At 38.7% G+C, this 25,637-nt stretch overlaps 1 protein-coding gene across 3 annotated transcripts in view; it reads left to right on the top strand.

The window, feature by feature from the left end:
• cnot6l (CCR4-NOT transcription complex, subunit 6-like) overlaps window positions 1-24,843 on the top strand; it is a 28,414-nt gene extending 3,571 nt beyond the window's left edge. Inside the window, exons 2-12 of one of the 3 annotated variants that reach the window (XM_061904933.1) lie at window positions 1,686-1,807; window positions 6,671-6,857; window positions 9,614-9,699; window positions 9,777-9,866; window positions 9,925-9,993; window positions 10,065-10,222; window positions 12,275-12,429; window positions 19,591-19,742; window positions 20,907-21,128; window positions 21,185-21,387; window positions 24,142-24,843. In XM_061904933.1, the coding sequence (XP_061760917.1) occupies window positions 1,696-1,807; window positions 6,671-6,857; window positions 9,614-9,699; window positions 9,777-9,866; window positions 9,925-9,993; window positions 10,065-10,222; window positions 12,275-12,429; window positions 19,591-19,742; window positions 20,907-21,128; window positions 21,185-21,387; window positions 24,142-24,342 (1,635 nt within the window). In that variant the 5' untranslated portion in view covers window positions 1,686-1,695 and the 3' untranslated portion in view covers window positions 24,343-24,843. Of the gene's footprint in view, window positions 1-1,685; window positions 1,808-6,670; window positions 6,858-9,613; window positions 9,700-9,776; window positions 9,867-9,924; window positions 9,994-10,064; window positions 10,223-12,274; window positions 12,430-19,590; window positions 19,743-20,870; window positions 21,129-21,184; window positions 21,388-24,141 lie in introns of all 3 variants that reach the window. The other 2 variants (XM_061904927.1, XM_061904942.1) reach the window with 2 other exon arrangements.
• Window positions 24,844-25,637: the final 794 nt, after the last annotated feature.

Below are 25,637 nucleotides of genomic sequence, written 5' to 3'. Positions count from 1 at the left end.
CATTAAAATACAGTAGTGTAGAAGACCTAAGTATTCATCAAGTACCACCATAATGACAACATTAAATACAGTAGTGTAATAGACCTACTGTAAGTATTCATTAAGTAGCACCATATGACATTAAATACAGTAGTGTAGTAGACCAATCTATTCATCAAGTACCACCATCATGACAACATTAAAATACAGTAGTGTAGTAGACTTATGTATTCATTAAGTACCACCATAATAACAACATTAAAATACAGTAGTGTAGTAGACCTACAATAAGTATTCATTAAGTACCACCATAATGACAACATTAAATACAGTAGTGTAGTAGACCTAAGTATTCATTAAGTACCACCATCATGACAACATTAAATACAGTAGTGTAGTAGACTTAAGTATTCATCAAGTACCACCACAACGACAACATTAAATACAGTAGTGTAGTAGACCAAAGTATTCATCAAGTACCACCATAATGACAACATTAAATACAGTAGTGTAGTAGACTTAAGTATTCATCAAGTACCACCACAACGACAACATTAAATACAGTAGTGTAGTAGACCTAAGTATTCATCAAGTACCACCATAATGACAACATTAAATACAGTAGTGTAGAAGACCTAAGTATTCATCAAGTACCACCATAATGACAACATTAAATACAGTAGTGTAATAGACCTACTGTAAGTATTCATTAAGTAGCACCATAATGACATTAAATACAGTAGTGTAGTAGACCTAAGTATTCATTTGGTGGGAATCAGTGAATCGTGTTGAATCGAGAATCAGTTCTGAATCGAATCATCACCCCAGGAATCGGATCAAAATGTAAGGTGCGCAAAGATTCACACCCCTACTAAATGATCCTAACCTGACTAACAGGGGTGCACACTAAATCAGTCACATTCGAATCAGGATTGTTTTTTAGCCCCATTCTAAATCAATTCATAATTTAAAAAAAAGATAAAAAATGAATGAATATATATATATATATATATATATATATATATATATATTGTAAATTTTATTTCTATATATTTTTTTCCCCCAGAAGATTTAATTAAAAAAATATGTTTTCAGGCCATATCCATGAAACCAGAGTGAGCTTTTATAACCTGAAACCTTTTGTGAAAAAAGTTTCATTAAACTTATTATACCAAGTCATTTATTGCCAGAATCGCTTTGAACTAGGAATCGGTTTTAAATCGAATCGCTGCACTTCCATAGTATTTAATAAAGTATGAATTAAAAGTAGAATTAAAATATACAACATTATTAAAACATGAATAGACATTTGTATGCGTGTACAAATGACTCATATTAGAAAACCTTATTTAAAGTAAAATAAATTAAATATTTATATTTTTTATAATTTATAAAAAATGTAATCAAAGCTGCTGTTTGACTATTTGTTGTCCTGTCTACGCTTTAACTGCATGTGCGCTAAAAAAGGGCTCCCTAACGAACGGCTCCCAATCGAGTCGGTTGCAATGCTGACTCAATAGAGTCGATTCGTCCACGCATTAACCTTTGCCAGGCTGCACGCAGGAATGTTATTGTGCCTATTTACCAACAAGTGAAAATAACTATATTGTTAGCAACATGCTAATGCTACGCAAGGGTTGCTATGATACGCCGCCATGGTTTGCCAAAGTACCGTGGCAGTGACCGAGAGTGGAACCTTCCCACAGATCACCCGGAATGCCAAAAGAAAAATATGATCCTCCAGATCCTCGCCGATGTTACACCATCATGTCAGCGGAGGAGGCGGCCAGCGGGAAGAAGTCTCAGTGGTTGGAGCTGGAGATATCTGGTTGGTTGGCTTTCACTATCGCACTTGTTTTTTGCTTTCTTTTTGACAACCACATCAGCAGCTACAATATGGACACATATACACATGGATTGAAATCATCACTATCAGACTTTTGTTTTTGACAACTACATCAGCAGATACAATATATACACACATGCAAGGGCGTAGAATTGGGTAGGGACGCTAGGGACACGTCCCTACCAATATCCAGCCGCTACTCTGTAGTCACTATCAATACAAGCGCTGCCCGTAATGTTTAGTCAATGATTATGGCACAGAAAGGGTTAAATGTCGGTCTCTGCTAGAAGTCCCGCCGCTAACCTGAATATCGCTCCCTGATTGGTTGCCACTTTCATGCTAACTTACGTGTGATTGGCTGTCCCCGCTGTCACTCCTTCTGCTTGTAAAAGCTAGCCTACATGCTAGTTGCTAGCGAGCGGACGAGAGGCAGTGCAACTCGGTGTAAGTTGTAAGTTCTAAGTTGTAAGTAAGTGTAAGTTGTAAGTAAGTGTAAGTTCTAACTTGTAAGTGTAAGTTGTAAGTAAGTGTAAGTTGTAAGTAAGTGTAAGTTGTCAACATGTTCGGCATTTGTTGTTCCTGGCACACGGTAGCTAGATGGATTTTAATATCAGTGCTGTGATTTACATTGTGTTTGTGTCTGTTTGCGTGCGTGTGGGCTGTAGGTTTTGAAGGATGTCAATGAAAAGAAAACTGGATATAAGAGACTTCTTTAGGAGTCAAACTGTAAGTTACTTCAAGGGTGTATATAGGCTCAACAATATTGAATAATTAAACAATATATCACTCCAGTCACGCCCCTTAGAGTGATACATTACTTTTATAAAAAGGTTACAAATAAAGGCATTATGAAATAGGAATACTGAATCAATTTAGTGTAGTTTTATTCAACCAGAAATACATATTATCCAATAAAAAACCCTCACTGTGGAAAAAATAGTCCCACCTATCCAGACGTTAGCTCCAAATTAGCACTGCATCTCGTCTTTTCCTCCGCTTTTTTTCAGGTGAAAGTCAATGCTCTGTCCCCTTTACCATTGTTAACCCTCCCTGGAGGTGAAAGTTAACCTTAAACATGTGAATTCAACTACTTTAGTCTGTTTTTTAACATCGTAAAAACATCAGCTGTCTTACTACGGACTGCAACAGTCCGTTGTCATGGATACATGACAACAACTTCCATTCATACCAGTCATGCGTGCCTGAGGCAGAGTGATAGCCTACGCTGTGATAAGGCTTTAGAATATTTAAACCACGGTTAACAGCCAATCAGATCGCCGGATTTCACCTTTCCGTTTTATTTTTTAAATGATTTTTTAGTTTCATGTATTTGTGTAGAAGTGAGTAACGGTTTGAAAATACCAAAGTGGTGGAAATACAATAAAACCTCACTAGATGATCATGTGATTTTACAATGCTAAAATATAATTCATTAATATGAAGTAATATTCATTTTTAGTAAAAGCCTTTTTGCTCAGGCAGTAACTGTACCATCAAGCTCTATGGTCATTGTCCTAAATGTATCTGTCATGCATCAAACTAATTTTTGGCCAGCAGTAAATTTCTGTGACAGACCGGCGGAGGCATGTGTTTGGCTCTTTCAAATAGGAACAACCAGTGGACACTAATCTGCTTGTATTTGAGTATTAGTGACAAACATATCTACAGTACAAAAGCAGCAATAGAAAGAAGTAGATGAAGGGAAAAAATGTGAGTGATTTAAACACAAGTTGGGGAAAAGATTATTACAGTTCATTTATGTTTATTTACAATGTTGTATTGCATGAATGTATTTCTGATGTTGATGGACAGTAGGCTATGTTAATTGACAGTATGATGCACAGTTGCACTACAGCCCTACACTAAAGAGTAAAGATGAGAACTCTTCCAAGTTGTCTCCTTTGCTTTCATTTTAGTTACTTTACCCTATAACATCTGCATGACGTGAAATTATGATTGCTAATGTAAAAAAAAAAAGTAAACTTTCAGAGTGCTGCCTTGGAGCACTTTTGTGTCCCCACCAATCTCAAAATCAAACCTACTCCCTTGCACACATGATACCACTATTTAGTGTTTCCAAAACAAAAAAAGATCAATATCAGTATCTGCCTTTAAAAAAAAAAAAGTACATATGTTTTTTCCAGCTGCAGATACAATATATCTACATGTGATAACAGTATTTAGTGTTTCCAAAATAATAATAAAAATAATCAATACCAGTATCTGCCTTTTTTTTTAAATATATATTTTTACTAACAAGTACAACTTAACTACATAAGCAGAAACAATACATGCACATATGAAAATGTAATAAAATAGTCTATCAGACTTTTTTTTAATTTATTTTATTTTATTTTTTACAACAGAACTACATCAGCAGATACAATATGGGCACATATGATACCACTATTTAGTGTTTAAAAAAAAAAATATATATATATATAGGTATCTGCCTTTTATAAAAAAAAGTATGTATGTTTTTTCCAGCAGCAGATAAAATATATCTACATGTGATAACAGTATTTAGTGTTTCCAAAATAATAATAAAATAATCAATACCAGTATCTGCCTTTTTTATTTATTTATCTATTTAATAACAAGTTCAATTTAACTATATCAGCAGAAACAATACATGCACATATGAAAATGTAATAAAATAGTCAATCAGACTTATTTTAATGTTTTAATTTTTTTATAACTACAACAGAACTATATCAGCAGATAAAATATATACACATATGATACCACTATTTAGTGTTGGTATAAAAAAATAAAAAATCAATATCAGTATCTGCCTTTAAATAAAAAAGTATATATCGACATGTGATAACAGTATTTAGTATTTCCAAAATAATACTAAAATAATCAATCCCGGTATTAGCCTTTTTTATTTTATTTTATTTGTATTTTTTTTAAACATGTACAATGTAATTACATCAGCAGAAACAATACATGCACATATGAAAATGTAATAAAATAGTCGATATCAGACTTTTTTTTTTTTTTACAACTGCAACATAACTACATCAGCAGATACAATATGCACACATGTGATACCACTATTCAGTATCTCTAAAATAATAACTTAATCTATATCAGTACCGGCCTTTTAAAAAAAATATTTATATCTTTTTTTCCATCAGCAGATACAATTTATACACATTTATGATACCAGTATTTAGTATTTCTAAAATAATACAATAATCACTATTTGTATCGGCCTTAAAAACATAAATAAATAAAATTATGTATGTATGTGTGTGTGTATGTATATATATATATATATATATATATATATATATATGTGTATGTGCATATATATATATGTATATGTATGTGTATATATATGTATGTATATATATGTGTATATGTATGTGTATATATATATGTATGTATATATGTATGTATATATATATGTATGTGTATGTATGTTTATGTATATATTTATGTATATATGTGTGTGTGTATATATGTATGTATATGTATTTATGTATGTGTATATATGTGTGTATATATATATATATATGTATATATATATATATATACAGTATATATATATATATGTATATGTATATGTATGTATTTTTTTGTCTTCCCATTAGCAGATACAATATATTCACATTTATGATACCAGGATTTAGTATTTCTTAAGTATAATAAGATAATTTTAGCTTTCTTTTTACTGCCACAACAAAACTACATCAACAGATACAATATATACACATGTGATAACAGTATTTAGTATTTCTAAAATAATAGATACCGGTCTCGACTTTTTTAAATGTATTTATTATCATTTTGTTTTACAACCAACACATAACTACATCAGCAGATACATTATATGCACATATGATACCAGTATTTATTATTTATAAAATATAATAATAGAATAATCAATATCGGTATCAGCCTCTTTTAAAAAAAATAAAAAAATATATATACATATATATATATTTTTTTTTCCATTAGCAGATACAATGTGTACACATGATACCAGTATTTCCAAGATAATAATAAAATAATCAATATTGGTATCCGCCTATATTTTTATTTTTTTAAATATTTTTTTACATCCACAACTACTGCGATGAGGTGGCGACTTGTCCAAGGTGTACCCTGCCTTCCGCCCGATTGTAGCTGAGATAGGCGCCAGCGCCCCCCGCCAACCCGAAAGGGAATAAGCGGTAGAAAATGGATGGATGGATATATCCACAACTACAATATAACTACATCAGCAGATACAATACGTACACATATGATACCACCATTTAGTATTTTTAAAATAACAATAAAATAATATCGGCATTGGCCTTTAAAAAAAGTATATCTATTTTTTCCTGTAGCCGATAAAATACATATATCATACCACTATTTATTTTTTATAAAATAACAATAAAATAATGGATACTGGCATCACCTTTTTGTTATAATGACAATAAAATAATCAATATTGGCCCTTTTTTTAATTTATTACATCAGCAGATACAATATATACACACATGATACCAGTGTTTAGTATTTATAAAATATAATAAAATAATAGGTACTGGCATCACCTTTTTATAATAATAATAATAATAATAATAAGTTTAATATTTGGCCTTTTTTTAATTAATAATTTTTATTTTTGATTCTAGTATTTAGTGTTTCTAAAATATAACCCACTAATCAATATCCGTATTGGCCTTTTTCTTGTCATATGATAGCAGAATTTAGAATTTAATATTTAAAAATGAATAAAATGGACACATTTACGTGTTTTGTCCTCGCCTAGTTTGTTGGTAAAGTTTAGGTCCGTGACTTTTTTCAAGCTCTTTGTCCCGCTCCCTCTCCGTTCCCCCGCAGGGCGCGTGCGGAGTCTGAGCAGCTCGCTGTGGACGCTCACCCACCTGACGGCGCTGCACATCAACGACAACAACCTGAGCCGCCTTCCGCCGGACATCGCCAAGCTGCCCCACCTGGTCTACCTGAACCTGTCGTCCAACAAGCTCCGCAGTCTGCCGGCCGAGCTGGGCAACATGGTCTCTCTCAGGTCAGCCTTCCTGTTAGCTTTGTGCTAATTGGCACTTGTTTGGCCATAGACGGGCTACCATTAGCATTAGACATTTTACATGGCCATTTCAACACCTCCAGAAACCACAAACAGCTGGTGCGTAATAAGCCCAGCACTTAGAGTATAAACACTTTGTAGGGCGCAACATAGCTTCCTGGAAAAAGCCACTTCCTGGTTAAACAACATACCCTAGATCAGGGGTCACCAACCTTTTTGAAACCAAGAGCTACTTCTTGGGTACTAATTAATGCGAAGGGCTACCCGTTCTTTACACACTTAAATAAATTGCCAGAAATAGCCAATTTGCTCAATTTACCTTTTAATAAATACATTGGTAAATTGAGCAAATTGGCTATTTCTATAGCCTATATATATATATATATATATATATATATATATAAATGGGTATTTCTGTCCGTCATTCCGTCGTACATTTTTTTCCCTTTTACGGAAGGTTTTTTGTAGAGAATAAATGATGGAAAGAACACTTAATTGAACAATTTAAAAGAGGAGAAAACACGAAAAAAATGAAAATTACATTTTGAAACATAGTTTATCTTCAATTTCGACTCTTTAAAATTCACAAAATTCAACCGAAAAAAATGAAGAGAAAAATTAGCTAATTCGAATCTTTTTGAAAAAATTTAAAAAAAGAATTTATGGAACATCATTAGTAATTTTTCCTGATTAAGATAAATTTTTAGAATTTTTGACATGTTTTAAATGGGTTAAAATCCAATCTGCAGTTTGTTAGAATATATAACAAATTGGACCAAGCTATATTTCTAACAAAGACAAATCATTTTTTCTTCTAGATTTTCCATACATTTTAAAAAAAAAGAAATTCAAAAGACTTTGAAATAAGATTTAAATTTGATTCTACAGATTTTGTAAATTTGCCAGAATAATTTTTTTGAATTTTAATCATAATAAGTTTGAAGAAATATTTCACAAATATTCTTCGTCGAAAAAACAGAAGCTAAAATGAAGAATTAAATCAAAATGTATTTATTATTCTTTACAATAAAAAAAAAATGTATTTAAATTTTCAGGAAAGAAGAGGAAGGAATTTAAAAGGTAAAAAGGTATATGTGTTTAAAAATCCTAAAATCATTTTTACGTTTGTATATTTTCTCTAAAATTGTCTTTTTGAAAGTTATAAGAAGCAAAGTAAAAAAAAAAAAATGAATTTATTTAAACAAATGAAGACCAAGTCTTTAAAATATTTTTTGGGATTTCAAATTCTATTTTAGTTTTGTCTCTCTTAGAAATAAAAATGTCAAGCAAAGCAACACCAGCTTGTTAGAAAATAAATAACATTTAAAAAATAGAGGCAGCTCACTGGTAAGTGCTGCTATTTGAGCTATTTTTAGAACAGGCCAGCGGGCAACTCATCTGGTCCATACGGGCGACCTGGTGCTCGAGGGCACCGCATTGGTGACCCCTGCCCTAGATACAGTACTGCCATCTACTGTACTGTCTTGGATGTGCGGCCTGTAGCTATTTTTTCTAACGGCACAATCGTTAGCATTCTAATATTAGCAGGATAGCTTTTTTTTAAATTAATTTTTTTACAAATAACGGCAAATATTTTGTTACTTGCCAAATGCTACCTGTTAGCATGCCAACATTAGTAGGTTACCTATTTTTTCTAGCAAATGTTATAGGTATACACCATTGTCATAATTTGCAACTTGATGTTAGCACGCTAGCATTCTTAACCAATAGATTGCAGAGTAATATATTTTGGTAACTGACACATGCTATAGTTAGTATTTTAGCATGCTAACATTAACATACTAGCTCTTGTTTAGCTAATTTACCTCAGTTTAATATATATAGGTATTTCATTAATGTTAACTGTCGGCATGCTGTCGTTAGCATGTTAGCATTGTAATGTTAGATGATAGCTTTTTTTGCAAATTTTTAGGCTAAACACGCAAGCGCCAAAGATTTTATTTGACGACTGCTACCTGTTAGCATGCTAATGTTGGTTAGTAGGCTAGCTTTTTAGACACATTTTATAGGTGAGTCATATTTTGCTACGTGATGTATGCTAACGTGGGCATGCTAGCATTTTTGACAAATTTTCATGTGTATTTCGCAGACTAATTTTTTTTGGTACTTCACGCATGTTAACTTGTATTTTAGCATGCTAACTTTAAAATGCTAGCTTTCGTTAAGCTAATTTAGCTCAGTGTCATATATTTTGGTATTTCATTAATTGTTAGCATATTAGCATTGTAATGTTAGATGATTGCTTTTTTTGCAAATTTGTAAGGTATATACCTGAGGGCCTAATATTTTGTTTCTTTACGACAGCTACCTGTTAGCATGCTAATATTAATTAGTAGGCTAACTTTTTTTTTTAGCAAATTTTTTAGATATCGTATTTTGCTACTTGATGTATGCTAATGTGACCAGGTTATCATTTCAAACATTTTTTTTCAGGTATACCTCGTATGTAATAGTAAAATATATTTAGTAATTGACGCATGCAAGTTACATTTTAAGCATGGTAATATTAGCATAGTAGCTTTTTAATTTTTTTTTAGCTAATATAACTCATTTACCTCATATTTTGGTATTTCGCCAATGCTAACTTTAAGCATGCTATTGTTAGCTCATCTCATAGCACTGTTACCATGCTAGGTTTCCTAGTTCATTTAGCCAGCGTGCTAACTGTTAGCATTTCAGTTGAACTTTCTCTCCCTGGTGGACGTGATGTGTTGCAGGGAACTGCTTTTAAACAACAACCTTTTACGTGTGCTGCCTTACGAACTCGGGAAGCTTTTCCAGCTGCAAACACTCGGCCTGAAAGGTCAGTCTGGTCTTAAAGTGATATTTTTTTGTGCAATTGTGCTAACTGTGCTTTTTTTTTTTTTTTTGCCCATGCAGGAAACCCTTTGTCCCAAGACATCCTCAACTTGTACCAGGAAGCGGACGGAACCAGGAAACTTTTAAACCACATGCTGGACAATCTAGCGGGTAGGCTCGGTTAGCGAGGACGTTACCACGTGAGCGCTAACCGTGTTTGTGTTGACAGTGCACCCGGAGCAGCTTCCGCAAAGGCCGTGGATCACACTTCAAGAACGGGACCAGGTGGTCTCCACTGGTGAGTGCGTCGTTTCGCTAAGTTCCCGGTGCCCTCCTAGCGTGTGTGACGTCGCCCCTTCCTGCCCGTAGCTGCCTTCACCGTCATGTGCTACAACGTGCTGTGCGACAAGTACGCCACGCGGCAGCTCTACGGCTACTGTCCCACCTGGGCGCTCACCTGGGAGTACCGCAAGAAAGGCATCATGGAAGAGATCAACAACTGCGATGCAGACATCATCAGTCTACAGGTGCAACCCCGGGTGTGATATTGTGGCATTTCATTAACGCTAACTGTAGGCCTGTTATTGTTGGCATGTTGGCATATCATGTTGTTTTTTTGTTTTTTTTAACTCATTTGCGACACGTAGCTAATTTGTATAGCCCCGCGGCCCGATCGTTAGCATTTAGATATTAGCATGCTAGCCTATTTTGTCAGAATAGCGGTAAAAAAGGTTTTACTTGACGAAGGATGACTGTTAGCGTTCTAACGTTAGTTTGCTAGCGTTCTTTAATTTTGTACATACACACATTCATCGTATTTTGATACTTGATGCAGGCTAACATTAGCGTGTTAGCTTCTCAAGCCAACATTTTAGCTATACATCTCATATAACTTGATGATTAACACGTTAATTGTTAGCATGCTAACATTACCATGTTTACATTTTTTTGCCAATTTTGCCGCCATAGAAATATTTGTTACATGACATGCTAACTGGAAACAGCAAATTATATTAGCGAATTTGTGCCGCCGTGCACCTCGGAGCAACTCAATGATTAACACGTTAATTGTTAGCATGCTAAAATTAGCGTGGTAACTTTTTAGCCAAATTTGTCGCTGTGCTTCTCAGAGTCATACAACTTCTTACATGACACATGCTAACTGTAAACACGATAATGTTAGCATGCTGAGAGTAGCATGCTAAATGTTTTAGCCAGTTCTGCTGTCGTATACCTCGGAGTCATATAACTTGTTACGTGACAAATGCCAACTGTAATCATGATAATATTAGCATGCTAAGAGTAGCATGGTAATTATTTTAGCCAATTTCGCCACCGTACACCTCGGAGCAATATAACTTGGTCAATAACACATGTTAACGGTTAGGGTGCTATCGTTGGCGTGCTAACTTTTTGAGCAAATTATTTAGCTGTACAGCTCAGAGTCTTATAACTTGGTAAATAACACATATCAATTGTTAGCATGCTAACATTAACGTGCAAAATTTTCCCAGGAATTTTTTTTGCCGTACACCTCAGTCATAACACTTGTTACGTGACACATGCCAACTGTAAACGTTAAAATATTAGCATGCTAACCATAATAGCCAATTTCGCCACCGTACACCTCGGACCAATATTACTTGATAAATATCATAACAAATAGCATGCTAACTGGTAGCATGCTATCATTGGCGTGCTAACTTTTTTTTAGCTAATATTTCAGCTCTTCACCTCAAAATCATATAGCTTGGTAATTAGCACACGTTAATTGTTAGCAAGTTCACTTGGTGGGATAATTTTGTCGCCGTACACCTCAGTCATTTAACTTGTTACGTGACACATGCCGACTGTAAACATTAAAATATTAGCATGCTAACTATTTTAGCCAATTTCTCCACTGTACACTTCAAACCAATATTACTTGGTAAATAACACATGCTAACTGGTAGCATGCTATCATTGGCGTGTTAACTTTTTTAGCTAATTTTTCAGTTGTACACATCGGAGTCATATAACTTGGTCAGTAACACACTTTCGTTGTTAGCAAGTTCACTTTTTCAGATAATTTTGTCGCTGTACACCTCAGTCATATAACTTGTTACATGACACATGCTAACTGTAAACATGACAATATTAGCATGCTAACTATTTTAGCCAATTTTGCCACCGTACACGTCGGAGCCATTTAACTTTGTAAATAATAAGTGCTAACTGTTAGTATGCTATCATCGGCATGCTAATTTTTCAGCTGCACACATCAGAGTCATATAATTTGGTAATTACACATGTTAATTGTTAGCATGCTGACATTAGTGTGCGAACTTTTTGAGATATTTTTGTGGCCGTACATTTAGGTCATATAACTTATGTCACACATGCCAACTGTAAACATGGTAATATCGCTATACATGCTAATTATCTTAGCCAATATGGCCACCGTAGATTTTGGCGCAATATAACTTGGTAAATAACACATGCTAACTGTTAGCATGCTAACTTGTTGAAATCCTGTGCCTTTGGAGACTCATGTGACCTGTAAGACAAGTCCCTAAGATGACAATATTGTTGCAAAGCAGGAGGTCGAGACGGAGCAGTACTACTCCTTGTTCCTGGGGACCCTGAAGGAGCGCGGCTACGACGGATACTTCTGCCCTAAGTCTCGAGCCAAGCTCGTGTCTGAGCAGGAGAGGAAGCACGTGGATGGATGTGCAGTTTTCTTCAAGACGGAGAAGTCAGTTTGCACTTCCTCACTTGTTAGATTCCTTATTTTTCTTTTTCTTAAATTAAATATATTAAATTCAGGTATTTATCTTGAATTATATGTATTAAATTCAAGTATTTATCTTGAATTAAATTAAAGTATTTATCTGAATTAAATGTATTAATTTAAAGTATTTATCTTGAATTAAATGTATTAAATTCAAGTATTTATCTTGAATTGAATTAAAGTATTTTTCTGAATTAAATGTGTTAAATCAAAGTATTTATGTTGAATTAAATGTATTAAATTCAAGTATTTTTTTTAAATTAAATGTAATAAAGTATTTATCTTGAATTAAATGTTTTAGATTAAAGTATTTATCTTGAATTAAATGTATTAAATACAATTATTTATCTTAAATTAAATGTATTAAGTTAAAGTATTTATCTTGAAATAAATGTATTAAATTCAAGTATTTATCTTGAATTAAATTTATTAAATTAAAGTATTTATCTTGAAATAAATGTATTAAAGTATTTACCGGTATCCTGAATTAAATATATTAAATTAAAGTATTTATCTTGAATTCAATGTATTAAATTAAATCATTCATCTTGAATTAAATTAAAGTATTTCTCTTCAATTAAATGTATTAAATTCAAATATTTATCTTGAATTAAATGTATTAAATTAAAGTATTTATTTTGAATTAAATGTATTAAATTAAAGTATTTATCTTAAATTAAATTAAAGTATTTATCTTGAATTAAATGTATTAAATTTAAATATTTATCTTAAATTAAATGTATTAAATTAAAGTATTTATCTTGAATTAAAAGTATTAAATTAAAGTATTTATCTTGAATTAAATTTATTAAATTAAAGTATTTATTTTGAAATAAATGTGTTAAAGTATTTACCGGTATCTTGAATTAAATTTATTAAATGAAGGTATTTATCTTGAATTAAATTAAAGTATTTATCTAAATTAAATGTATTAAATTAAAGTATTTATCTTGAATTCAATGTATTAAATTAAATTATTCATCTTGAATTAAATTAAAGTATTTCTCTTCAATTAAATGTATTAAATTCAAATATTTATCTTGAATTAAATGTATTAAATTAAAGTATTTATTTTGAATTAAATGTATTAAATTAAAGTATTTATCTTTAATTAAATTAGAGTATTTATCTGAATTAAATGTATTCAATTAAAGTATTTATCTTGACTTGAATTAAATTAAAATATTTATCTTCAATTAAATGTATTACGGTGGCAGAGGGGTTAGTGCGTCTGCCTCACAATACGAAGGTCCTGCAGTCCTGGGTTCAAATCCAGGCTCGGGATCTTTCTGTGTGGACTTTGCATGTTCTCCCCGTGAATGCGTGGGTTCCCTCCGGGTACTCCGGCTTCCTCCCACTTCCAAAGACATGCACCTGGGGATAGGTTGATTGGCAACACTAAATTAGCCCTAGTGTGTGAATGTGAGTGTGAATGTTGTCTGTCTATCTGTGTTGGCCCTGCGATGAGGTGGCGACTTGTCCAGGGTGTACCCCGCCTTCTGCCCGATTGTAGCTGAGATAGGCGCCAGCGCCCCCCGCGACCCCGAAAGGGAATAAGCGGTAGAAAATGGATGGATGGATGGATAAATGTATTAAATTTAAATATTTATCTTAAATTAAATGTATACAATTAAAGCTTATATCTTGAATTAAATGTATTTGTCTTGAATTAAATGTATTAAATTAAAGTATTTATCTTAAATTAAATTAAAGTATTTATCTTGAATTAAATATATTAAATTATTTATCTAGAATTAAATCTATTACATTGAAGTCTTTATCTTGAATTAAATTAATTAAATTAAAGTATCTTGAATTAAATTAAAGTATTTATCTTAATTGAATGTATTCAATTAATTTATTTATCTTGAATTAAATTTGTTAAATTAAAGTATTTATCTTGAATTAAATTAAAGTATTTATCCATCCATCCATCCATCCATCTTTTTCCCCTTATCCGAGGTTGGGTCGCGGGGGCAACAGCCTAAGCAGGGAAACCCAGACTTCTCTCTCCCCAGCCACTTCGTGTAGCTCTTCCCGGGGGATCCCGAGGCGTTCCCAGGCCAGCCGGGAGACATACTCTTCCCAACGTGTCCTGGGTCTTCCCCGTGGCCTCCTACCAGTTGGACGTGCCCTAAACACCTCCCTAGGGAGGCCTTCGGGTGGCATCCTGACCAGATGCGCGAACCACCTTATCTGGCTCATCTCGATGTGAAGGAGCAGCGGCTTTACTTTGAGTTCCTCCCGGATGGCAGAACTTCTCAGCCTATCTCTAAGGGAGAGCCCCGCCACACGGCGGAGGAAACTCATTTGGGCCGCTTGTACCCGTGATCTTATCCTTTCGGTCATGACCCAAAGCTCATGACCATAGGTGAGGATGGGAACATAGCTCGACCGGTAAATTGAGAGCTTTGCCTTCCGGCTCAGCTCCTTCTTCACCACGACGGATCGGTACAACGTCCGCATTACTGAAGACGCCGCACCGACCCGCCTGTCGATCTCACGATCCACTCTTCCCCCACTCGTGAACAAGACTCCTAGGTACTTGAACTCCTCCACTTGGAGCAGGGTCTCCCCCCCAACCCGGAGATGGCATTCCACCCTTTTCCGGGCGAGAACCATGGACTCGGACTTGGAGGTGCTGATTCTCATTCCGGTCGCTTCACACTCTGCTGCGAACCGATCCTGTGAGAGCTGAAGATCCCGGTCAGATGAAGCCATCAGGACCACATCATCTGCAAAAAGCAGAGACCTAATCCTGCGGTCACCAAACCGGAACCCCTCAACACCTTGACTGCGCCTAGAAATTCTGTCCATAAAAGTTATGAACAGAATCGGTGACAAAGGACAGCCTTGGCGGAGTCCAACCCTCACTGGAAATGAGTCCGACTTACTGCCGGCAATGCGGACCAAGCTCTGGGACTGATCGTACAGGGAGCGGACCGCCACAGTCCGATACCCCATACTCTCTGAGCACTTCCCACAGGACTTCCCGAGGGACATGGTCGAATGCCTTCTCCAAGTCCACAAAGCACATGTAGACTGGTTGGGCAAACTCCCATGCACCCTCAAGAACCCTGCCGAGAGTATAGAGCTGGTCCACAGTTCCACGACCAGGACGAAAACCACACTGTTCCTCCTGAATCCGAGGTTCGACTATCCTGCGTAGCCTCCTCTCCAGTACATCTGAATAAACCTTACCGGGAAGGCTGAGGAGTGTGATCCCACGATAGTTGGAACACACCCTCCGGTCCCCCTTCTTAGAGAGAAGAACCACCACCCCGGTCTGGCAATCCAGAGGTACCGCCCCCGATGTCCACGCGATGCTGCAGAGTCTTGTCAACCAAGACAGCCCCACAGCATCCAGAGCCTTAAGGAACTCCGGGCGGATCTCATCCACCCCCGGGACCTTTCCGCCGAGGAGCTTTTTAACTACCTAAGGGACCTCAGCCCCAGAAATAGGAGAGTCCACCAAAGATTCCCCATGCACTGCTTCCTCATAGGAAGACGTGTTGGTGGGATTGAGGAGGTCTTCGAAGTATTCCTTCCACCGATCCACAACATCCGCAGTTGAGGTCAGCAGAACACCATCCGCACCATACACGGTGTTTATAGTGCACTGCTTCCCCTTCCTGACGCGGCGGACGGTGGTCCAGAATCGCTTCGAAGCCGTCCGGAAGTCGTTTTCCATGGCTTCCCCCAACTCCTCCCATGTCCGAGTTTTTGCCTCCGCGACCGCTGAAGCTGCACACTGCTTGGCCTGTCGGTACCTGTCCACTGCCTCCGGAGTCCTATGAGCCAAAAGGACCCGATAGGACTCCTTCTTCAGCTTGACGGCATCCCTCACCGCTGGTGTCCACCAAGGGGTTTTAGGATTTCCGCCCCTACAAGCACTAACTACCTTGCGGCCACACCTCCGATCAGCCGCCCCGACAATAGAGGTGCGGAACATGGTCCACTCGGGCTCAATGTCCAGCACCTCCCTCGTGACATTTTTAAAGTTCTTCCGGAGGTGGGAATTGAAACTTTCTCTGACAGGAGACTCTGCCAGACGTTCCCAGCAGACCCTCACAATGCGTTTGGGCCTCCCAAGTCTGTCCGACATCCTCCCCCACCATCGCAGCCAACTCACCACCAGGTGGTGATCGGTAGAAAGCTCCGCCCCTCTCTTCACCTGAGTGTCCAAAACATAAGGCCGCAAATCCGATGACACAATTACAAAGTCGATCATGGAACTGCGGCCTAGGGTGTCCTGGTGCCAAGTGCACATATGGACACCCTTATGTTTGAACATGGTGTTTGTTATGGACAAACTGTGACGAGCACAAAAGTCCAATAACAAAACACCACTCGGGTTCAGATCCGGGCGGCCATTCTTCCCAATCACGCCTCTCCAGGTTTCACTGTCGTTGCCAACGTGAGCGTTGAAGACCCCCAGTAGGACAAGGGAATTACCCGGGGGAGCACTTTCCATTACTCCCTCGAGTGCTCCCAAAAAGGGTGGGTACGCTGAACTGCTGTTTGGTGCGTAAGCACAAACAACAGTCAGGATCCGCCCCCCCCCCCACCCGAAGGCGGAGGGAGGCTACCCTTTCGTCCACCGGGTTGAACTCCAACGTGCAGGCTTTGAGCCGGGGGGCAACAATAATTGCCACCCCGGCCCGTCGCCTCTCACTGCCGGCAACGCCAGAGTGGAAGAGGGTCCAGTCCCTCTCGAGAGAAGTGGTTCCAGAGCCCTTGCTGTGCGTCGAAGTGAGTCCAACTATATCCAGCCGGAACTTCTCGACTTTGCGCACTAGCTCAGGCTCTTTTCCCCCCAGTGAGGTGACGTTCCACGTCCCAAGAGCTAACTTCTGTAGCCGAGGATCGGACCGCCAGGTGCCCTGCCTTCGACTGCTGCCCAGCTCACATTGCACCCTACCTCTATGGCCCCTGCTATGGGTGGTGAGCCCATTGGAGGGGTGACCCACGTTGCCTTTTCGGGCTGTGCCCGACCGGGCCCCATGGGAACAGGCCCGGCCACCAGGCGCTCGCCATCGTTCCCCACCTCCGGGCCTGTCTCCAGAGGGAGGCCCCGGTGACCCGCGTCCGGGCAAGGGAAATCTGGGTCCATGTTTTTTCTTCTTCATAAAGGTCTTCGAGCTGCTCTTTGTCTGATCCCTCACCTAGATCCTGTTTGCCTTGGGAGACCCTACCAGGGGGCATAAAGCCCCCGGACAACATAGCTCCTAGGATCATTGGGACACGCAAACTCCTCTACCACGATAAGGTGGCAGCTCAGAGAGGAGTTAAAGTATTTATCTGAATTAAATATATTAAATTAATTTATTTATCTTGAATTAAATTAAAATATTTATCTTCAACTAAATATTTTAAATTTAAACATTTATCTGAATTAAATGACTGAGGACTACATGGACTTCAAACATGTTGAATGTTGACTTGTAGGAGAAACCATGAATGTGAGGATGTTGACTTGCAGGTTGAGTGTGGTGCAGAAACCATGAGTGTGAGGACTACTTGCAGGTTGAGTGTGGTGCAGAAACAATGAGAGTGAGGACTACTTGCAGGTTGAGTGTGGTGCAAAAACCATGAATGTGAGGATGTTGACTTGCAGGTTGAGTGTGGTGCAGAAACCATGATTGTGAGGACTACTTGCAGGTTGAATGTGGTGCAGAAACCATGAATGTGAGGACTACTTGCAGGTTGAGTGTGGTGCAGAAACCATGAATGTGAGGACTACTTGCAGGTTGAGTGTGGTGCAGAAACCATGAGTGTGAGGACTACTTGCAGGTTAAGTGTGGTGCAGAAACCATGAATGTGAGGACTACTTGCAGGTTGAGTGTGGTGCAGAAACCATGAATGTGAGGACTACTTGCAGGTTGAGTGTGGTGCAGAAACCATGAATGTGAGGAGTACTTGCAGGTTGTGTGTGGTGCAGAAACCATGGGTGTGAGGACTACTTGCAGGTTGAGTGTGGTGCAGAAACCATGAATGTGAGGACTACTTGCAGGTTGAGTGTGGCGCAGAAACCATGAGTGTGAGGACTACTTGCAGGTTGAGTGTGGTGCAGAAACCATGAGTGTTAGGACTACTTGCAGGTTGTGTGTGGTGCAGAAACCATGGGTGTGAGGACTAGTTGCAGGTTGAGTGTGGTGCAGAAACCATGAATGTGAGGACTACTTTCAGGTTCAGTGTGGTGCAGAAACCATGAGTGTGAGGATTACTTGCAGGTTGGGTGTGGTGCAGAAACCATGAGTGTGAGGACTACTTGCAGGTTGAGTGTGGTGCAGAAACCATAAGTGTGAGGACTACTTGCAGGTTGAGTGTGGTGCAGAAACCATGAATGTGAGGACTACTTTCAGGTTCAGTGTGGTGCAGAAACCATGAGTGTGAGGATTACTTGCAGGTTGGGTGTGGTGCAGAAACCTTGAATGTGAGGACTACTTGCAGGTTGGGTGTGGTGCAGAAACCATGAATGTGAGGATGTTGACTTGCAGGTTCAGTGTGGTGCAGAAACCATGAATGTGAGGATGTTGACTTGCAGGTTCAGTGTGGTGCAGAAACCATGAGTGTGAGGACTACTTGTAGGTTGAGTGTGGTGCAGAAACCATGAGTGTGAAGACTACTTGCAGGTTGAGTGTGGTGCAGAAACCATGAATGTGAGGATGTTGACTTGCAGGTTCAGTGTGGTGCAGAAACCATGAGTGTGAGGATGTTGACTTGCAGGTTCAGTGTGGTGCAAAAACCATGAGTGTGAGGACTACTTGCAGGTTGAATGTGGTGCAGAAACCATGAGTGTTAGGACTACTTGCAGGTTGTGTGTGGTGCAGAAACCATGGGTGTGAGGACTAGTTGCAGGTTGAGTGTGGTGCAGAAACCATGAATGTGAGGACTACTTTCAGGTTCAGTGTGGTGCAGAAACCATGAGTGTGAGGACTATTTGCAGGTTGAGTGTGGTGCAGAAACCATGAGTGTGAGGACTACTTGCAGGTTGAGTGTGGTGCAGAAACCATGAGTGTGAGGACTACTTGCAGGTTGAGTGTGGTACAGAAACCATGAGTGTGAGGACTACTTGCAGGTTGAGTGTGGTTCAGAAACCATTAATGTGAGGACTACTTTCAGGTTCAGAGTGGTGCAGAAACACACGGTGGAGTTCAACCAGGTTGCCATGGCCAACTGTGAAGGATCTGAGGTGATGTTGAACAGAGTCATGACCAAGGACAACGTTGGTGTGGCCGTGCTGCTTCAACTCAACAACCACTTGTTCTCTGGTGGTGAGGAGAACTTCTTGCTATTCTTCTCCTTCTCATTCTTCTTCTTTTTCTTCTTCTTCTTATTCTTTTGACTTTTCAGACTCTTCTCCTTCTCACTCTTCTCTTTGTTTTTCTTATACTTTTTGCCATTTTTCTTGTTTTTCTACTTGTTCTTCTTGCATTTCTTCTTGCTCTATTTCTTGGTCTTGTTTTTCTTCTGACTCTTCTTCATCTTCTCCTTGCTCTTTGTTCAATTTCTCTTCCGACTCTTTTACGTATTGTTTTTCTCACTCTTCTTCTGACTTTTTTTTCTTCTGACTCCTCTTCTTGCTCTTCTTCTTCTTCTCATTTTTTTCTCCTCCTTTTTTTCTTGTTTTTCTTCTCATTTTTCTTTCTCCTTTTTCTTCTGCTTTTTCTTGTCATTGTTCTTCTTCCTCTTCTTCTTGTACTTCTTTTTTCTTCTTCTCCTTGTTCTTTTAATTTTTCTTTTCCTGGCCTTTCAACTTTTCCCCCTCCTTGTTCTGCTTTTTCTCCTTATTCTTCTTCTTGTTCTTCTCTAAGTTCTTCTTCTTCTTATTCCTGTTCTTCTCCTTCTACTTTTTCTTCTCCTTGTTCTTTTTCTTCTACTTCTTTTTTTTTCTCGTCCTTGTTCTTCTACTTCTTCTTTTTTGCCTTCTTTTTCCTCTTCTTCTTGTTATTCTTGTTCTTCTACTTGTTTTCTCCTTGTTCTTCATCTTTTTCTCCTTCTTGTTCTTTTTCTCCTTCTTTGTGTTGTCTTTGTTCTTCTACTTTTTCTTCTCCTAGTTCTTCTTCTTGTCCTTCTTCCGACTCTTCTTTTTCTATCCACTCTTCTTTTTGTTCTTCTACTTCTTGCTCTTTTTCTTGTTTTTCTTGTTTTTCTTCTGACTCTTTAACTTTTTCTCACTTTTCTTTTGACTTGTTTGTTGTTCTTTTTCTTGCTCTTCTTCTTCTGCCTCTTCTTCTTCTTCTGACTCTTCTTATTATTACTATTCTTATTATTATTACTATTCTTCTTATTATTGCTGTTCTTCTAATTACTATTCTTCTTCTTCTGACTCTTCTTCTGCTTCTGACACTTCTTCTGATTCTTCTTCTTATTACTATTCTTCTTCTTCTGACTCTTCTGAGAGCGAGAACAGTTTGGAGTGATGACTGTGGTTGCAGGCGTGAAACCGGAGCACCAGCTGCTCCTGGTGGCCAACGCCCACATGCACTGGGACCCCGAGTACTCGGACGTCAAGCTGATCCAGACCATGATGTTCTTGTCCGAGCTGAAGAGCATCGCCGAGAGGGCGTCGGCCTCCATGGACGGCGGCTCGCCTGCGTCCGACCCCGCCGCCATCCCCATCGTCCTGTGTGCAGACCTCAACTCGCTGCCCGACTCCGGTAGGCACGCCTCACTCCCATTCCGTCCTCCCGCTAAGCGCGCCCCGCCCCCGCAGGTGTGGTGGAGTACCTGAGCAACGGGGGCGTGGCTGACAACCACAAGGACTTCAAGGAGCTGCGCTACAGCGAGTGTCTCGGCAACTTCAGCTGCAACGCCGACAACGCCGGCGCCGACGGGAGCATCACGCACAGCTTCCAGCTGAAGAGTGCCTACCAGGGCGGCCTCATGCCTTACACCAACTACACCCACGACTTCAAGGTGGGGCACCCGCCATGATTTCACATGCCTTACACCAACTACACTCACGACTTCAAGGTGGGGTACCAGCCATCATATCACATGCCTTACACCAACTACACCCACAACTTCAAGGTGGGGAACCAGCCATCATGGCACATGCCTTACACCAACTACACCCAGGACTTCAAGGTGGGGCACCCGCCATGATATCACATGCCTTACACCAACTAGCCATCATGTCACATACCTTACACCAACTACACCCACAACTTCAAGGTGGGGCACCAGCCATCATGTCACATGCCTTACACCAACTACACCCACGACTTCAAGGTGGGGCACCAGCCATCATGTCACATGCCTTACACCAACTACACTCACGACTTCAAGGTGGGGTACCAGCCATCATGTCACATGCCTTACACCAACTACACCCACGACTACAAGGTGGGGCACCCGCCATGATGTCACATGCCTTACACCAACTACACCCACGACTTCAAGGTGGGGCACCAGCCATCATGTCACATGCCTTACACCAACTACACCCACGACTTCAAGGTGGGGCACCCGCCATGATGTCACATGCCTTACACCAACTACACCCACGACTTCAAGATGGGGCACCCGCCATGATATCACATGCCTTACACCAACTACACCCACAACTTCAAGGTGGGGCACCAGCCATCATGGCACATGCCTTACACCAACTACACCCACGACTTCAAGGTGGGGCACCAGCCATCATGTCACATTCCTTACACCAACTACACCCATGACTTCAAGGTGGGGTACCAGCCATCATGTCACATGCCTTACACCAACTACACCCACGACTTCAAGGTGGGGCACCAGCCATCATGTCACATGCCTTACACCAACTACACCCATGACTTCAAGGTGGGGTACCAGCCATCATGTCACATGCCTTACACCAACTACACCCACGACTTCAAGGTGGGGCACCAGCCATCATGTCACATGCCTTACACCAACTACACCCACGACTTCAAGGTGGGGCACCCGCCATGATGTCACATGCCTTACACCAACTACACCCACGACTTCAAGATGGGGCACCCGCCATGATATCACATGCCTTACACCAACTACACCCACAACTTCAAGGTGGGGCACCAGCCATCATGGCACATGCCTTACACCAACTACACCCACGACTTCAAGGTGGGGCACCAGCCATCATGTCACATTCCTTACACCAACTACACCCATGACTTCAAGGTGGGGTACCAGCCATCATGTAACATGCCTTACACCAACTACACCCACGACTTCAAGGTGGGGAACCAGCCATCATGTCACATGCCTTACACCAACTACACCCACGACTTCAAGGTGGGGCACCAGCCGTCATGTCACATGCCTTACACCAACTACACCCACGACTTCAAGGTGGGGCACCCGCCATGATGTCACACCTATCATGTCACGTGTCACATCTATGATGTCACATGTCACATCTATGACGTCAAATATCACATGTATGATGTCACATGTCACAACATCATAGATGTCTTTGGAGCATATGGCGCTGTCACTTTAAGGGGTGGGACGGAAACACACAGCAACACTAGCATGGTTACTTAAGCTACATGCTAACACTACATTTTAACATGTTTGTTTAGTCACACTAGCATAGCTATTTTAGCTACATGCTAACATTACATTTTAACATCATGTTTGTTTAGCCACATTAGCATAGCTATTTTAGCTACGTGCTAACATTACAATGCAACATCATGTTTATACTACAGTGCTAGCATAACTCTGTGAGTTATATGCTAACATTATATTTTAACATCGTTTTTAGTTTAGCAACACTAGCTTTTCTATGTGAACTACATGCTAACATTGTATTTAAACCTCGTGTTAATTGCTAACTTAATGTTTTAGCATGTTTTTCTAGCAACACTAGCATAGCTATTTTAGCTACATGCTAACATTACCATGTAACATCATGTTTGTATTGCATTGCCAGCATAACTATATGAGTTATATGCTAACATTATATTTCAACATTGTTTTTAGTTTAGCAACACTAGCTTTGCTTTGTGAGCTACATGATAACATTGGATTTTAACCTTGTGTTAATTGCTATCTTAATGTTTTAGCATGTTTTTCTAGCAACGCTAGCATATCCTTTTTAGTTACATGCTAACATTATATTTTAACCTCATGCCAGGTTAGCAACACCAGCGTAGCCATGTTAGCTACATGCCAATATTACATTTGAATATGATGCTAGCTCTTACATAGCTATGTAAGCTCCATGCTAACATGAAATTTTTAATGTCATGTTTTTTTTAGCAATACCAGCAAAGTTACAGTATGTCAGCTACATGCTAACATTGTATTTTAACATTGTTTTAGTTTAGCAACACAAGTTTTTGCTATATGAGCTACATGCTAACATTGCATTTTAACCTCGTTTTAGTTTAGCAACGCAAGCTTAGCTATGTAAACTACGTGCTGACATTATATTTGAACCTCATGCTAGATTAGCAGCACTAGCATAGCCATGTTAGCTACCTGCTAAAATTACATTTGAATATCATGCTGGGTTAGCAGCACTTATATAGCTATGTTAGCCCCATGCCAACTTAATATCTTAACATGTTTTTCTAGCAACACTAGCACGGCCATGTTAGCGCCATGCTAACTTAATATTTTAACACGTTTTTCCAGCAACACAAGCACGGCCATTTTAGCTCCATGCTAACATTATATTTTGATGGTCTTTCCACGCAGGGCGTGATCGACTACATCTTCTTCACAAAGACCCGCATGAGCGTTCTGGGCCTCCTGGGCCCGCTGGACGCCGGGTGGCTGGCGGACAACAATATCTCGGGCTGCCCGCACCCCCACGTGCCCTCGGACCACTTCTCCCTGCTGGCACAGCTGGAGCTGCGCCCGCTCGACCCCCCCTCGCTCAACGGCCTGCACAGGTAGTGATGCCCCGCCCCATCTCGTCACTTTTTTAAAAAAGCGCTTTGTAAGGGACTGTGTACAGTTTCTCCAGCCGGATGCCACGCCCCCCCACCCAGTCACAAGCCACGCCCCTCCTCCCGTTTAAAACGTTTATATTCTTTTATTTTTCTCTCCTTCATAAAATTTGCTACAAAAGTTTGCCATGGTGACCATCAATTATTATATTTCATCTGAACAACTTTTGCTTTGGCTTGGACAATGCACTTTTTAAGATTCAGTATTTCACAATAAAAGCTCCAATGGTTATGAACACACACACACATCAGCAGGTTGATCATGATCAATATACTTTAATTACATTATATTTCATCATTTTTAGACGAATCAAAAAATGTCCAACAGTTTATTATTTTTCATGGAATTCATTAAAATGCACAATTTAATTTTCTTTCATTTTCATCCAAACATTGACATTTTACTCATTCATTTCTGTCGTTATTAATAAAGCTTTTGTTTTTTTTACACTGAATTTTTTTCTTTGAATTTTGTGAATTTATGCCGACAATTTCATTGAATAAAAAAAATGTGTGAGCAACATATTTGTGCTTAAAAAATCATGCTGTCAAAATACTGTTTTGAAATTCAATGTAAAAAAAAAAAATCAGTATTAAAAAAATCAGTGTGGGAAAACTTAGTGTTCAAATATTCAGTGCAAATAAAGTTATAAAAAAGTGTGTAGTTCAGTGTAACCAAAAAAAAAATCACTGTAAACCAATTCAGTGCAGAAAATGTCATTGTGAAAATTGTCAAAAAACTCAGTGAAAATAAAAATGTTGGAAGACTTTTGTTTTAAAAAATAGTGTGAAAAATTCAGCATTAAAATTTCAGTGTAAAATGAAACGTGTAAAAAAATGTTGCGTATAAAAACTTCAGTGTGATTAAAAAAAACAAAACATTGTAAATAAATTAAGTTTGTAAAAATTCAGTGCAGAAAAGTTCAGTGTAAAAAATTGTTTAAAAAATGTATTGCAAAAAAAAAAGTGTTAAAAAATGTGCAAAAAAAAAATCAGAGAGAATATTTTAGTAATATAAAAATCAGTGTAAAAAATGTTGTGTAAATAATTAAGTGTGGAATGACTGTTTTAAAATATTCAGTGCAAATAAAGTTATAAAAAAAGTGTACAGTTCAGTGTAACAAAAAAAAAATCACTGTAAACAAATTCAGTGCAGAAAATGTCATTCTGAAGAATGATGTTAAAAAATTCAGTGAAAATACATATTTTGGAAGACTTGTTTTAAAAATTGTGTGAAAAATT

This window comes from Nerophis ophidion, linkage group LG01, assembly GCF_033978795.1.
Source record: "Nerophis ophidion isolate RoL-2023_Sa linkage group LG01, RoL_Noph_v1.0, whole genome shotgun sequence".
NCBI classification, from domain to species: Eukaryota; Metazoa; Chordata; class Actinopteri; order Syngnathiformes; family Syngnathidae; genus Nerophis; species Nerophis ophidion.
The sequence above is the reverse complement of the archived record's forward strand: the minus strand, read 5'-3'. Positions and strand labels throughout refer to the sequence as shown.